Source organism: Chrysochloris asiatica, unplaced genomic scaffold, assembly GCF_000296735.1.
Source record: "Chrysochloris asiatica unplaced genomic scaffold, ChrAsi1.0 scaffold00265, whole genome shotgun sequence".
Classification (NCBI taxonomy): Eukaryota; Metazoa; Chordata; class Mammalia; order Afrosoricida; family Chrysochloridae; genus Chrysochloris; species Chrysochloris asiatica.
The window spans coordinates 3,068,759-3,085,092 of NW_006408783.1; the positions used below are offsets into that span (position 1 = coordinate 3,068,759).

Consider the following 16,334-nt stretch of genomic DNA (forward strand, 5'->3'; position numbering starts at 1 on the left):
AAAAAAAAAAAAGACGTAACAAAATTCAACACCCATTCTTGATTAAAACAAAATGAGAGTGAAACAGAAGAGAAGGTAAACTCCTTAGCAGAATTAAGGGCGTACACAAAACCAATGGGCAACTCTATTCTCCACAGAGAGAGACCAAAAACATTCACCTTGTGAATAATAACCTGAAAAGGATGTCCTTTGAGGTTGTATGTCTGTGGGGTCTCAGGACCATAGTCTCGGAGGACACCAATTTTAATTAGCATGACACAGTCCACAAAGACAACGGGAATAGCAATTGGAGTCTTGTTGTGTGCAGCCTTCTAAGGGCCTTTCTGTGTCCAGAGCAAAGAAGAGTGAAGAAAATCAAAAATGGAAGGAAACAACTGGTCCAAAGGGCTAATGAACCCCATGAAGCCCAGCTTCCAGGACCCTGAGACCGGAAGAACCAGATATCACCTGGCTACTCTAATAGGGATCACAGTGAGAGGTCCTGTATAGAGTAGGGAACAAATGTAGAACAAAAATCTAAATAATAAAAAGTTAACTGGTCTGGTAGAGACTGGTGGAACCTCTAGTTTTATAGCCCTCAGACACCCTTCTAAGTCCTGATGTGGTGTAGGGTAAGCCCCGGACGGCTAACCACAAACCCACCAACTGTTCCTTGGAAACCCTATACAGGGTCAATTACACTTAACAAAAGCAACAACATCCACCCTTCAATCCTGGACTTGAACTCACTGCCTGTGGCTCAACTTTCAGCCTAATGACAGACAGGCCTAGAAGGTGAACAATAGTGCCAGGGAAGTATGCACTCCTTATAGGAATCAACCATAGGAGATCAAAAGCATTTGCCCAGGGGCAAAGTTTAGAAGGCAGAAGGGTTAAGAATGTAGAGTGGAAGGAAATGGTAAACACAGGGACAAAGTAGGGAGAGTCCTGCTACATTGTACGGATTGCAATCAATGTCACAAAACAAATGTGTAGGACGTGTTCCACAGAAAACCAATCTCATGCCAATCACAATAAAAAAGCTATTTAAAAAAAAGATAATATTCTTACTGGCAGCAAGAGGAGCCAGGGATTTAGGGAAAAGAGACAAGGAGTGCAAAATGCAATGACAATGAAGGAAACAGATGGGTTGTTATTAATGTCTCTTGTTTGTCCCTCTTTTTGATCCTGTTGCAGTTGGGTGCTAACAGTATTCCACAAATACTCAGAGTATGTTGTAAGGTGCCACAGAGTCGGTTCCGACTTACAGTGACCCTGCAGCACAGGGTTTCCAAGGAGAGGCTGATGGGTTTGAACTGTAGACCTTGCAGTTAACAGTCCAGTGAGTATCCCAGGACTCCACCCCAGAGCGTAGCAGACTATTCAAGTTCTGACATGCTCTGAACAGTCCTGGAGTTCTATGCCATGTGGCCATGTGTAATGTAAAGTTGCCAGTCCTTAAATTTAAAGCTTGGAGGCTGGAAGGCTGATGACTCACAGTAGGTGAGCTAGTGAGTGCACTCAGCTGTCCACAGCCCGATGGGCTGGCTCTGGGGTTTTCTGCATACTTGCTGTGCACACCTCCAACAAAGACCACTGGCAACTTTGGGGTCTGTGCAGGATTCAGGAATTACATACCACTGCCAAAGACAAGTTCAGGACACCTCTAGCCTCCTCCAATTTTTATAGAGAAGCAAAACATCAACTGTCCCTCCCTCATCAATTGGGAATAGAACTTTTGTTTGTTTGATACTGTGCAACTGGCAAAGAAGTGTAGGAGATTAGTGGAAGTATCTCTTGTTTTAGAGTTTACTTGGACCACTCACGACTCAATGTATCTAGGATAATGTGTTAAGTAGATGACTACTACCAAACAAGTTGTGGAGAATCACAGTGGGTATCGCACAAGGTCCTGCTGGTCTTCCAGAGCTTACACGGTCAGGAGTGGGAAAGGGGCAATACACCATAGGGTTTAAATTGGGCCAAGTGTTTTGAAGAAAATGAGAGGCATACTGGGGGAAAGTCCTATTTAAGGGGGTGACACTTGAGCTGAACAATAAAAGAAGATGTTCAGTAGGCGCATCTGGGTGTAAACATTCTGAAAAAACTATAGACTAAATCTAAATCTTATCTTTCAAGGCAGGAAGGGTCTTATGTCAGTGACAATGATCTTAAAATAGGAAGTAAAATCCACCTGTAATCTTCCCTGACTAATCAAAACCAATGGTTGGCAAACCATACAATCAGAAAAATCACTTTTTAATTGTGACTCCAACTCCCCCAAGAAAGTTTATAATACTTTTAAACTAATATTTATTTAGGTATCAAGACTCTCTCCTGTTCATCTAGTGTATGTTTACTTTATTACAGGAACTATATTAGAACTTATGGTATTCAAAGAGAAAACCCAAGCATCACTGAAGGTACTGGTGGAAACAAGGTTCCAGGAATTTCCAGAACACCAGTGGAAATATTTCAATCAATGGATGCAGTGTTGAAGGTGCTCATTCATCTATGTCAAGAAATTTGGAAGACAGTTACCTGGCCAAATGATTGGAAGAGATCCTATTTATGTTCATTATAAAGAAAGGTAATCAAGTAGAATGTGAAAATTATCAAACAAGATCAGTATCACATATGAGGAAAATTTTACTGAAGAGAATTCAAAACACAACTGGAGCAGTACATGAACATGGAAACTGCCAGAAATTGATGCTGGATTCAGAAGGGGACATGCACAAAGGATATCACTGTTGGTGTCAGATGGGTGTTGGCTGAAAGCAGAGAATACTAGAAAGATGTTTACCCATGTTTTACTGACTGTACAAAAGCAATCGACTATATGGATAATAACAATTTATGGATAACATTGAAGAATGGGTATTCCAGAACACTTAAATTGTGCTCATGCAGAACCTATACATCGACCAAGAGAGAGTCATTCGAACAGAACAAAGTAATATTGCCTGGTGCATTATGGTGGTATCCTTCCACCACACTGAATCAGCATGCTGAGCAATCAGTCCAAGAAGCTGGACAATAATAAATAGGAAGAAAAGTATGGCATTAGGATTCGAGGATAACTCATTAACGCAGATGAAACAGCCTTGCTTGCTGAAAGTGAAGAGGACTTGAAGCACTAACTGATGAAAATCACAGACTACAAACTTCAGTATGGATGACATCTTAACATATAAAACAGAGACAAGATTGACGCTGTCACAGAATTCATTTGACTTGGACTCACAATCAATATCCATGAAAGCAACATTCAAGAAATCAAATGACGTACTTATTGCATTGGGAAAATCTGCTGCAAAAGATTTCCTTTAAAGGTTAAAAAGCAAAGATACCATTTGGAAGACTCAGGTGTATCTGACCCAAGCCATGGTATTTCAAGCACATCATTCTCATGAGACAGTTCAACAATTAATTAGGAAGATCAGACACGAATTGAAGCAATTGCATGAGGATGTTGACAAAGAATCTTGATGAGATTCATGGGCTGCCAAATGAACAAACCAATGTATCTTGGAAGAAGTACAGTCAGAATACTCCTACCAAGCGAGGATGGTGAGACTCCATGTACTTTGGACATGACCGGGTAGTGGAGAAGGACTATGTGCTTGGTAGAGGGTGAGCGAAACAGAGGAAGACGGTTACTCTGATGAATTGACACAGTGCTTGAAACAACGCACTCACATATGTATAGCAATGATGCTGAGGATGTCTCAGGAACGGACAATTATGGAGAGTGTTTTGTTTTGTCGTAACATAGGGTCACTATGAGTTGAAACCTTCTTGATGGTATCTAACAAAATATTAGGACCTAGGGATATAATAATTAATTAATGAAACACAGGTTCTGTTGCCAACAGAGCCCAGGACTCAAGTAGACAAATATTGTTGCTGGTGGCTCCATCAGTGTTTGGATACATTCAGTGTAGACACACACTCAGCTATTAATTTCTGTTCTTGGAAACCCAGTTCTCCTGAGCCTTGTGTTCAAGCTGGAGAAAGACGCCTTTCCAGTGGGTGAAGCAGACAGCTTCCCAGGCAGGGCAGGAGCACATTTGTGTAGGCTTAGCAGAAGGTTCACAGGTTCACCCCCATGGATTCGGTGACCTCCTCAGAGATTATCACCTTCCATAAGGTGCACTGCAAACAGAACCCTAAACCCTAAGTCAATGCGTATATACGATCGCTTATGCCAAAGACAATGAGATGCTCTGTGAGTAGCAGAGAATCCTAATTGCAATTGCTTGATCTCCATAAACCTTTGTGAGAGTTCTGAGAATGGGTTACAAAACTGGCTGGGAGGAGAGAGGACACTAGCCAGTGGAACATGTTTCTATTGTACAAGCGGAGGAGAAGCTGATGAAATCTCCTTGGGGGGCGATTTCTCCTCTTTCAACTCACAGTTCCTATTCATCAAGTCTCATGCAGACTTAACTTAGGTCAATTTACAGACTGATGGACTCTGAACGATGGTTACTGTCGAGACATCGCTGCCTGGGCCCCTGCTCTCTGGCCTGGGACATCGATCTGTGGCTTCCCACTGTTTACTGAGACCAGAAATCACAGTAACCATCTTTATTGAGTTTGACTTTATTGATCATATTATAAATGCTGAGATGGCTTCCTCAGAGTCTTTCCCAGTGGTCAGATATCTGAGGTTTCCAAGTCAGCCTCCAGAAACCAAAGGCTATTTATTAAAGTGACGACTAAGAAGAACCTTTGAAAAATAGAGCAAGACATAACATGCTGAATCAGCCAGAACCCTAGTAGCCTGTGAGAGGAGGCCATGAACGCCTTCTGCGATGCCAGCCTTACCTAGAGACATCCTTTGTTAGGTGTGTCACTCAAACACATGTGGGAGCTTCTAAAAGTTCCTGGAGAAATGGAACTGAAATCGGTTTTTTCCACAAAATTTTTAAAGCCTCCTCCTAATACTCATCAAAAGCTAGTAATTATCTTTATACATGTTGTGAGTCTGCCAACGCTTAGGAATGTAGTAGGTAAACTTAGGTGCCTAGCTTGCCAAGGAAAAAACAGTAAGCAAGGATGTTGTTCAATATCACCTGTAACCCGGTCTATGAATTATGTATCCAAATGCACCTCTATGCATATTTTTTTTTTCCCTCTCTAGGTTACTAAAAAACATTTTATTCTGAAATTCATCAATGATGGAAGTAGACAAATATCCTACATGAAATGCAGAAACAACATTTCAGAACTCTGGATCTGGTCGTATTTTGATGCCTCCAAGTTGAAGATATAATGATACAGCTTATTTTAGTGACTTCTCAGATATATGTGAATCACGGCATGAACCACATACAAACGTGCTTAAGTAGCTGTCTCACAAAACTGGATTAACTTCTTGGTCTCAAGAAATGAAATATGCTGAGAAAGGCTCAAAGCTGGGACATTCACAAGCTAAAATGTCTGAAAGAGAAGCCAAAAAGGCGCAGAAATGAGTTCTTCCAGTTTGAAGAGAAAAATGTACTGACCATGTCCACACTTCACTGTCCCTAGCGCCCCCTCAAATGACAAAGAGTTCTGACTACGTATCTATTTAGGTGAAAAGTTCTCTCTCAGATGCTTCTTAGAATTCTCTAATTTAAAAGTTAAAAACAAATCTATACATCTTTCGCGTTTTTTGCCTAGCTTAACATAGCACATTTAACTACGCAATGCAAGAAGATTCAACAAAACTACCCTTTGCTCCCTGTTTAAATATGAATCGAAATCTGAGAAACGTTATCCAATTGGGGAAATACAAATAATCCTTATTTCCCATTCAAAGACATCTGCTTGGTGTAAGCATTCACATTTCAGCTCTCTGGTTGCCCTACTTTCAAACTGTCAAATGAATTTCAAAGAGTATACCGTAGTGTGTTGCTATATCAGAAACCACAGAACTGAAGACTAGGAACATTGGTCTTGAAGAGAATAGAGAAGTAATAAAATCACATAGGTGACTGTGGTAGTCACTAGGCCCCAGGAACTAGAGTCTATTAATGCCAACTGCTTCCTTGAAGCTTAAATGCTCCTCGCGGCAGGCTGGTGGATGTCAGAAGAAATTCTGAAGATACTGGTATCAATACAAATACTTTCTAGTCTTCTCATTTACATTTTGCCATTTCACCCATCAAACATGGATCATTTTTGAGTAGTTCCTAAAGTATAGAAACTAGAGGAATTACATCAACAAAGGTTTATTAGAGAATAGCAAAAACAAGTGCCTCTCCAAGTGGAATGTGGGGCCCTATCCTGAGAAGTAACGATACCAGAGATGGAGGCAGAGGTGATGGCATGGACAAAGAAAGCAGCTGGGGACTCGAGACTCATGGAAAGAGAAAGGCTGAGTGCTGGCGGCCAGGAGGTTTTTAAAATGTGTCCTTTGGCTGTTTGTTGTTGTTAAGTGCCATCGAGTCGGTTCCGACTCATAGTGACCCTGTATAGGGTTCCAAGGAGCAGCTGGTGAGCTGGAACCACCGACCTTGCAGTTCAAATGACTTTGCGGTCTGATGCATTAGCTCACAGTGTTTTTGTGTACATTTCCCCCCCCCACCCCTCCAACCTCAAAAAACAAAAACAAAAACAAAAACAAAAAACCACCAGAGGAAATAGAAGCAAATTCTGTTGAATGACGGTGCATGGAGGAGATTGTAATCATTGCAATGAAACAATGAGTGTAAAACCGATGCTCTCCCATGTAAACTAGCATGCAATGCACAGTAAAAACTTCAAAAAGCAAGTGCTGCTCTTACTGTCTTCCATAGAAAATTGGCCAATGTAGGCAGGTAAGGAAGGCTGATCTCAGACGATGGATAAGCAGTGAATCTTGCTTGTGTTCCGTGCATGCCTTTAGTACATTACATACATGCAAGCAAAATGAATGGTGGAATGTACGAGCTGCATTAACACATACACTTAGAGATCTCACAATCATATTCCAAGAATTTTCAATGAAAGAAATAACATTTGTAAATAGCTGTACTGATTTCAAGAAAATTTCTAAGAGGATAGAAAGTTACCTATGGTTATCCTGGTGTGGTGCTATAAGGCAAACACCGGATCTCAAGGTCAGTTTGAATCACAAGGTTGGTGGTTCGAACCTACAAGCCCCTCCTTGGAAAACCTACACAGAGTTGCTATGAATTGAAACGGACTCAACAACACTTAACACCAACACCAACACCAAAATTACTGATTATGGTGTGATGGTGGTGGTGGTATGCCGTGGAGTAGGTTCCGAACCATAGCGACCCTGTATAGGGTTTCTGAGGCTGTTAATCTTTACAGGAGCAGAAAGCCTCATCTTTCTCACGCAGAACAACTGGTAGTTTCAAACTGCTGACCTTGAAGTTAGCTGCCTGAGCCGTAACCATTACGCTACCAGAGCTCCTCTATGTAGCGAATTTAATGTCTCTTCTAGCCTTAGTCTTGGTGACTCTCACCAAACGACTCCTTTCTTGCTGAGTCTGACTAAGAGGAGGTAGGAGACAACACCAGTAGGACAATGTGATTCAGTTGTACTTGCTCAGAGTTAATGGAACATACTTGAAACTCAAATATGGGTATAAAATGAGCCATCTCAGAAGCAGGCACATCCTCTGGACCCTGCGATCCCAGAGGCAGAAAAGGCTGACACCAGAATTGTGGCAGAAGAGCTGATGGCAGCAGCAGAACCAAGAACCAGAGCAGGAAACACAGCTGTGGGATTGCAGCCCATGGAACAAGTGAAACACAGTGAACTCTGGGTAAGAGGCTTGACTGCAGAGTAGAGTGCGCCTCAGGCACTTCACTGAGGGAGCCAGAGCTGAATGCCTTCAGGCTGAGACTTAGGGTGGGGTCATGTGTCCTGTGGACATTTATCAGCAACCCTCAAAGACCTTTGTAACATTGCCAAGGCAGAGAGAGGCTTGCCTGTGGGAAGAGCTGAGGAGAGCTTGTCCTGACTGGAAGAACTGGGCCCTAAGCATTTGTGATCCAGCACAGTAACCTGTCAACTTCCTGGGTAAAGTCCCCAACTGTAAGCATAGTGTCTGAGTCCAGTGTGGCCATGGCAGTGAATCAGTGAACCCAACTGAGTGCAGAGTACTATGGAGAGATGGTAGGTAACATTAGGTGTGATGCTATGGGCTAACGTGCTAGACTGCAAGGTAGGTAGGAACCACAAGGTTGGCAGTTCACTAGCCACTCCTTGGAAACTATACAGGATCACTATGAGTTGGAACCGACTTTGCATGGTGGTTATGAATCGGGCTGCTAACCTCAAGGTCAGCAGTTCGAAACTACCAGTTGTTCCATGGGAGGAAGATGAGGCTTTCCACTCCTGTAAAGATTTACAGCCTCGGAAACCCTATACAGGTTGCTATGAGTAGGAACCAACTCCACGGCACACCACCACCACCACCACCACAATTTACACAGAAGATATTTGGATAAATTTGAGGTATTAATATATCTGACCTTTCACATGGTTATAAAGAAAGAGTTCAAAATTTTCTTCACTTCAGGTAAATGGACCTTGTATACAGAGCCCTGGTGGTGCACTGGGTTGCTGACCACAAGACCAGTGGTTCAAACCCAACAAATGCTCCAAGGGAGAACAATGAGGCTACCTGTTCCCTTTAAAGACTTAGTCTCAGGAAGCTGAGGGGGCAGTTCTGCCCTTTTCTGTATGTAGTAGGGTCACTATGAGTCTAAATCACCTCACTGGCAGTAGTTTTGGGGACGTTTTGGATACTTTATAATAGGCAAGATATTATGCTATTTAAAGAAATAGAAAATGAATTTTCCAAGAAAAGTTTCATTCCCAGTTATGTTAAACATTAGAAATGTTATTAAAACGATGATTTTATTTAGTATGAGACTTCTATGTAGGCTATAACGTTCAAATCATTTTTAAAGGTAATGCTTGCTATAAAGAAATAAAAAGTCCTTGACAATGAGTATGAGAGGAGTTCAAAAAGTTCATGGAACAATGTAATTAAAAGGTAATGGAATGTTTCCATGGATTTTTGATACCCCTTCATACATTTCTGATTAATTCCCATTCATTCTATGCAACAAATAGTACCTAAAAAAGTAAATCTAATCAGTTTAAAAATCACTAGTAGAAAGTGAGATTTTAATAAGGCACTGACAGTATATAAATAAAAGTCAGACATTTTGAGGATTTGAGGAAAAAAAAAAATGAGTGTATTGGGACACAGAATGTAAGTCACAAACACAAGGATACAAAAACTCTGGAAGGCAAACTAGATCTAAAACGCAGGCCTTGTGATTCGGGACCACCATTCCCCAGCATCACGTATGAGGGGCCGTCAAAAAGGATTGCTACAAAATCATAGAAACTTACATTAAACAAAAACATCAAAGTGTGAAGCTACTGTCTCAATCTAGCCTCCATCAAAGTCTGTGTACTTCTGAAGGTGGTGATTACGGCTTTCTAACCCTGCCCTGAAGAATCCTGCACTCTTCAATTTATACTGCATCAAAACTGCAGTTTAACTCCACCTCAAGGGACTCAAATCATGCTCCTTTTCAATGACTTTTGAATTTAGGGAACAAAGACAAGTCTGAAGGAGCAAAACCAGGGTTCTAGGACAAATGGGGTAAAGGCTTGCCAATGAAATTACTGTAGGTGAGCCCTTGTAAATATCAGCAGGTGCATTACGCTGGTGGAAATATTCCTTGGTGCAACTTTCCTGGCCTTTTTCTCACCGTCACAGTTGTTTTCTTTATAATAAGTACCCAGGAGCATCCTGTGTCCTTGCAGAAAATCTATAAAATTACCCCTCTGGAGTCTACAAAAATAGTCCCCATAACCTTAGGGGCTGACCTCTTTGCCTTGAATGTAGGTGGCCTAGCAGATCATCTGGGAAGCCATTGTTTTGATTGGACCCTTTTTGGAAGGCACCCTAATGAGACTAAGACAAGTTTATTACCAAGAGAACTTGTCCGCAGCCACCCACTGACTGAAGAGACATTTTGTTTGGAAAAAACCTGTGTGAATGTGAACTGGGATCCTAGCAGCAATGCGTTTTGATTTATCCTTTCTTGTATTCCATTTCAAAGATTATAGAAATAGAAAGCTAAAACCCATTCCTGCTGCCCAACAGAAAGCCGACCCCCTACTACACAATTTTCTTTTTCTGAAAAATTAAGTTTTACAGGGAGGTAGAGGGGATGTGTGCTGACAGCCAGGGGGCAAGTTTGCGGGGTGCACCCTTTGGTTGGTTGATAATGCATGGAGGGGACTGTAATCATCGCAATGAAATGAAATACGATAGGATGAATGTAAAGCTGATGTTTTCCCACGTAAACTATTACTAATTCACAATAAAAACTTAAAAAAAAAAAAAAGAGTTTTAGAACATTTTTCTTTTAGATGCAATAGCTGGGATATGATTTAGAAGTAAGCATTTAACTATAAAACTGTTTAATGTAAGTTTTTTAGTTTTCTTCAAAATGGGCAAGGTACTGCTTACCTTGTTCATTCTGTGGCTTTCTTTTCTTATATTTGAAAATTACTGAAAAACCAAACCCAAACCACCTTCCTTCAAGACACACAATCTCGCAAAGTCATAAAAGCATGGTGGCTCTTCTGTTCCAGGGAACATGTTGGAACAGTGCGACAATGACTTACTTCTCAGGCTCCCCATGCTGGGCACAGGCTGGGTCCGGGGAGGTAGCGTGCTGTGGTATGGTGGGGTGGTGCTGAAGAGAATGTCGTTGGGCAGGGCTTGGTCAAGTATGGAACTTCGAGAACTGCCGAAAGAAGATCTTCTCCGATGACTACAGATGCTCTCGTCAGACAGTGTTCGGTACAGAGACCTTCTTGGAGACAGGTTCCCATAAAACAAAAACTAGGTGTGTTTTAAACACAAGGGGGAGAGCAGGGGAGGAGAACGTACATTAAACAAACTACCAACATGGGATTTATTTTACTTTATTCAGTATATCCTTGGACTATTTTGATACATCCTTTGAGGTTTTCCCCAGGCAGACATAAAGCATGTGCTTAGAAATATGGAGCCAGTCATGTGAGGGCCTTGAGGCAAAGGCACTGGGGTTTCAGTGCAATGATTGGATTTTAATGTTTTCCTCCTTTGATATTCTGTGAAATATTACCAGGAATTAGGCATGCATAGCTTTATTAATTCTAATGTTAGATGGAACCTCCCTGGCCTTATAGCAGCAATGGCTTCTGGAAATATATAAGATTGCCAAGTCAGACAACAGTCACATAATGCTGGCTTGATTTTTAATTTGGAATGCTGGATTTTAATATTAGGCAATTAGTTGGTACCAATTAACTGCATATGAGTTCAATCTGATCTAAATAATAATAAATTACTTTGAAACATTGCTGCTTTCTAAGCCATATGGGAGTCCTGGTGTGGTGCCTTGACCACAAGCTTAGTCTGAATCCCAACGTTGGTGGTTCAAACTCACCATTTGCTCCTCATAAACCCTATACAGGATCACTCTAAGTCAGAATTGACTCAATGGCACTTAACAACAATGAACCATATAAAACAGGCTCCAGAAAATGGTATCAGGCCAGTACTCTGTACTACAATGATTGCAAAATGTCTTATGATAATTGATCATAAACCGATTTAAAGGAACCATGAAAATACTGGGCGTTAAAACAGTGGTGGTTGTTGTTAAGTGCCACCGAGTTGGCTCCAACCCATAGTGACCCTGTATAGGGTTTCCGAGGTACAGCTGGTGAGCTTGAACCACCATCCTTGCAGTTCAAACAGCTTTGCAGTCTGAAGCATTAACCCACAGCGCAATTCTTACTAAACAAGCAAATGGTTAAAAGCTCAAGAAAAATGAAATCAAAGTTGAATTCCCAACTCCTTCCGCTACATATTGAGCTACATTCCTTTTACACAAACAATAGTAAGAGCTAGAATGTGCACATCAAACAGATACAGACTGGGCCATTTACATTTGTGAATCCACAAGAAAGCTAAAAATATGTCTATTGTATGGTGTTCCTTCCACTCTGCCAAAGCTTCCCTGACTGATGAATGGAACTCACATGTGTGTGAGCCGTAAAGTTAAATTTACACTATGAAAACAAGGTGCTTTGTCTTAGAAGAAAATAAAACACATACCAAGCAGAAGTTCACTCCTATTTAAAGAAAAGCCATTTGCCACTTTTGTACAAGTCTGCCTCTGCATCCTAGTTTACACAGTGCCACACATGATCTAAGACAGGTTTATAAAGAAGACTCACTATGATTAAGTTTTTATGGGACTCCCTCTTCACACATGACCAGCAGGCCCTTTAAAACATGACTATAAGCACACAGATTAAAGTGGCTTTGAGGTACTATCTAATTACAGCGTTATTATAAGAACACAATTAAGCTAATTGCAACATTGTTTTGTTACGGGGAAGACAAGAGCACCAAGATTGGCTTTTACCTTGATCACAGTCAATGTGCCAAAGCCTGAATTTTACTTTTTTCTCCACACTGCCCCCCATCCATTGCCCCCTGCCTCCTTTTCATTTGAACAAGAGGCAGCACTCCGTTAGAAGTCAGAGTATCTGGATTCCACTCCTATCACAACCATGACGTATTTTGTGAATTAACATTTTACCATTTAGGGACTCAGTACTTCCAAAAAGAAGGGCTAGGCTAACCTGCAATGCCACTTTTAATAGTCTGTACTATTTAAGGAGCTCTGGTAGCATAGTGGTTATGAATCAGGCTGCTAACCTCAAGGTTGGCAGTTGGAAACTACCAGCCGTTCCGCGGGAGAAAGATGAGGCTTTCTGGTCCCGTAAAGATTTATAGCCTCGGAAACACTGTGCAGGGTCACTGTGAGTCAGAACCAACTCCATGGTACTTAACAACATTATTTAAGGGGTTTAAGGGTATAGTAATAATGAAACTCAATGCAGTGATAGCAATCAGTCCTCTAACATCGATAAGGAGGCACAACATTGTGAGTGAAGAAGGCACGCTGCTACCCAAAACGTAATGTACAATCTTCCCAGTGGTCTTTGCATAGTCTCATACAGCAAAGTACACATCCACCCTACTGAGACTGCCCAGGAGGGAGACTCAGACTAACTGCAACGCACTTTTGGAACAGGATTACATTTACCAGAGGGCAGCCTGCCTGCAGCAGAGGACAGAGCTCTGGTTCAAAAGGTAGGTGGCTTGAAGCATTCTGATAGGAAATTACTTTTAGCATTTGTTAATGGTTGTTATTTATCCATCCCTAATATGTCCAGGTCTGGTGTTAGGGTCTTTAGATGTTATTTCCATCACTCTATGTCTGCAATACAGCATCTTCATTTTTGGGATGAGGCACCTGAGGCAGACATAAAGTAACATGCATAAAGAGCCAAAGCTGAGAGTCACTGGAACCTGAATTTGACGCTCACTCCATCCAATTTAAACTCTGTGGGGTATGCGACTAATGACCTGCTGCTTACTTATCAAATAAAAAATTTAAGCTCTAAAACATGCCACTTCCACAAAGTTAGTGTAAGGGTCAAGAGAGACACTGCTTATAGAAGTACTTTGAAAATTCTCAGCCCGTTTTAATTTTTTGTTTTGGTGTTCTGGTAACTCCAAAGCGCCATAAATGTAGCTAACCTTTCTTCTCCCCTCCTCCACTAAGGGGCTGTCAGGAAGCATCAATTTCAGAAAGTCTTCTTTTGACAGAACCTGTGGAGCTTCCGAAATGGCGTCTCCCACTACCGCCTGATGCTGACTTGCAGCAGCCATGGTATCCAATTCACTATACATTCTGTTGAAATAAATCAGAACTGAAATTAACAGGTTTGGTTAGCCTACTAGAAAGCACCTGGAACATTATGAACTCACACCTAGTAACCAATTGCAACCACCACAGACACATACATATGGTTCTTAATGATTGACTCAGTCTTTGCTCTGAATCCCCATGCCTTTCCACATTTGTGAAAAGAGCTGAACTGCAAAGTGAGATTTCTGAATAATTCAGAAACAAATCAGATCCCTAAATCCCAGGATGTGAAGACACTCATATAGCCAATTTGAAAAACAAGGCTATGTTTTCCCTTCCCCAATCTGTGTCAGGAAACAGTTTCAATAATTCATCAGTGATTATCATATGTCTTTGAAGCAACCCTGGCGCCTCTCAGAAGATGCAAGCACCTTTTTCTTCGACCCGGACAAGCAGGCCCTTACCTTACACCCTGGCAACACACAGAATACCCAAGAGCTTAAGAGCAATCAATCAAGGCATGTGCCAAGCATGTTTTATTATCAGCAGTTTCACAAAGCTGTTTGACTAAATAAAGCAGCTGTCTGCCTTAATTATCAGTGTATAAAAATGTATTTATGGACAACAAAACACTGTCAGATTGAATTACTGCTTTCAGTTCTTTTCCAGGGAGGAATCTCAGGAGTCATTTTAAAAAAGGTTTATTCTGAAAACGCAATCTGAGTAACCAAACATTCCTAGAGACATTATGAATAATCCAGGCTGTATGACCAGTGGAGGCAAGAGGTCTTCACACTGTATTTAAGCTTAATACTTTTCCTAGAGGTATCCCCAGAGGTAAGACAGAGAAGATGACCTACATGTTTCTCAAGTGCCTGGAGGTGGCTTTATTTCAGAAGCAAGGCTTTCTTGTCATAGTGTGACATATGACTGGGAAATGGTGAGAGTACGAAACCAATACAAATAATGCCTTATCTGGTTCAAAACGACCTGGTGGCTCAGTCATTTATCCCACAGCACCACATCTATGGAGTCCTGGTGTGACACTGTGGGCTAATGTGCTGGACGGGCCGCAGAGTCTGTTGGAACCGCAAGTTCAGTGGTTCAATTTCACCAGCCGCTCCTCAAAAACCCTATACCAGGTTGCTATGGGTCGGAACCAATTCGATGGCACTTAAACAACACCAATTATATATATATATATATAACCTCAAGGCCGGCAGTTCGAAACTACCAGCTGTTCCGTGGGAGAAAGATGAAGCTTTCTGCTCCCGTAAAGATTTGCAGCCTAGGAAACCCTGCGCAGGGTCACTATGAGTCAGAACTGATTCCACGGTACTTAACAACAACAATGCCCTTTCTAGCTTTTCACACGTGGTAAATACAAAAATTATGAATACATTAACAATGCACTTTTAAACAGTGTTTTAAAATACGAGATTATACTATTAATAAAAATAATCAGTGAGAGCTTGATAATACTATTTGAAAGAAGTAACGGACACTCGAGAGCTATGCCAGGCTTCCGTAGGGCAGATGGATTGCGTTACTTCCTTCTGAATGAAATAGTGCTGTGGGTTGTTGTCAAGTCCATATCAATCCATAGTGACCTCGTGCACCAGTGTACAACAGCCTGCCCGGGTTTCCGAGGCGGTCATTTTATGGGGACTGACCGTCCGGTCTGTCTCCTGTGCAGCTTGCTGGATGGCTTTGAACTGTCAACCCCAATTCTAAATGTCACAAATATAAAGCACTTGGTGTTGAACTCTTTTCTAAGCATATCTTTTGGGGATTTGACAATTACATTGTTAGGACAAAATTTCAATTACATACTTGGAGCAGCCCTGTGTCCAACGGTTACATATTGATGATTTCTGCATGAAATCAAGTACCTTCTGATTTTAGAAACTGCACTTTGCTGGGTGTGATTTGGGACGTCTGGTACACATAAGGATGGTCAATAGAGACAGGCCTTGCCTGAGAAGGTGATTGCTCAAAGCTCAAAGGCCCCTTCTTAAAAGCAGCAGGGTGACGGAATGACTTCTAAAGTCCCGGCACTCAGTGCATGCCTGAGGAGATGTGCAGGAGCCTGCAACCTGCTCCCAGTATCCTAAGAGTCTGCCAGAATCTCTACATCAGTGTCTCCAATAGAACCCCACACCCACCCCTCTTTGGTCACATTTCACAATGATCACTTTGTATTTCTTTGTTTTTAAAAATAATACTTTATTATGTTTTTGGTTCTCTGAAAGTTTACACAGAAAAACATCTTCTCATTTGAAAATGTCTATACAAACTGCTCAGGGACATGAGTTACAGTTCCCAATAATGTTATCAACATTCTCTTTCATTGTGTTCTGGTAGTTTTGTTTCCAATGCACTAGTTCCCCTGCCCCCTTAGGGTCTAATCTGTGTGTTGAGTCATTGTTGAGCTTTTGGCATCATGGAGCACCTTGCTCATGGATACATCCTTTGTTTTGTCATCTGTCAGATAGTCTCAGTGACTCATTTTGGTTCACACTCCTTTTTGTCCTAGGCCTGTGCACATATTTGTACCTGGAGACTCCGACCCAGTGTTAACAATTTTCCCAACAATGACT

At 41.5% G+C, this 16,334-nt stretch overlaps 1 protein-coding gene across 1 annotated transcript in view; it reads right to left on the minus strand.

Moving 5' to 3' along the window:
* The window catches only part of SIPA1L2 (signal-induced proliferation-associated 1 like 2), a 148,671-nt gene that overhangs the window by 22,411 nt on the left and 109,926 nt on the right, over positions 1-16,334 (minus strand). The window contains exons 15-16 of the mRNA XM_006874168.1: positions 13,623-13,776; positions 10,643-10,862 (exon numbers count right to left, since the gene is read on the minus strand). Of these exons, the coding sequence (XP_006874230.1) occupies positions 10,643-10,862; positions 13,623-13,776 (374 nt within the window). The remainder of the gene's footprint in view (positions 1-10,642; positions 10,863-13,622; positions 13,777-16,334) is intronic.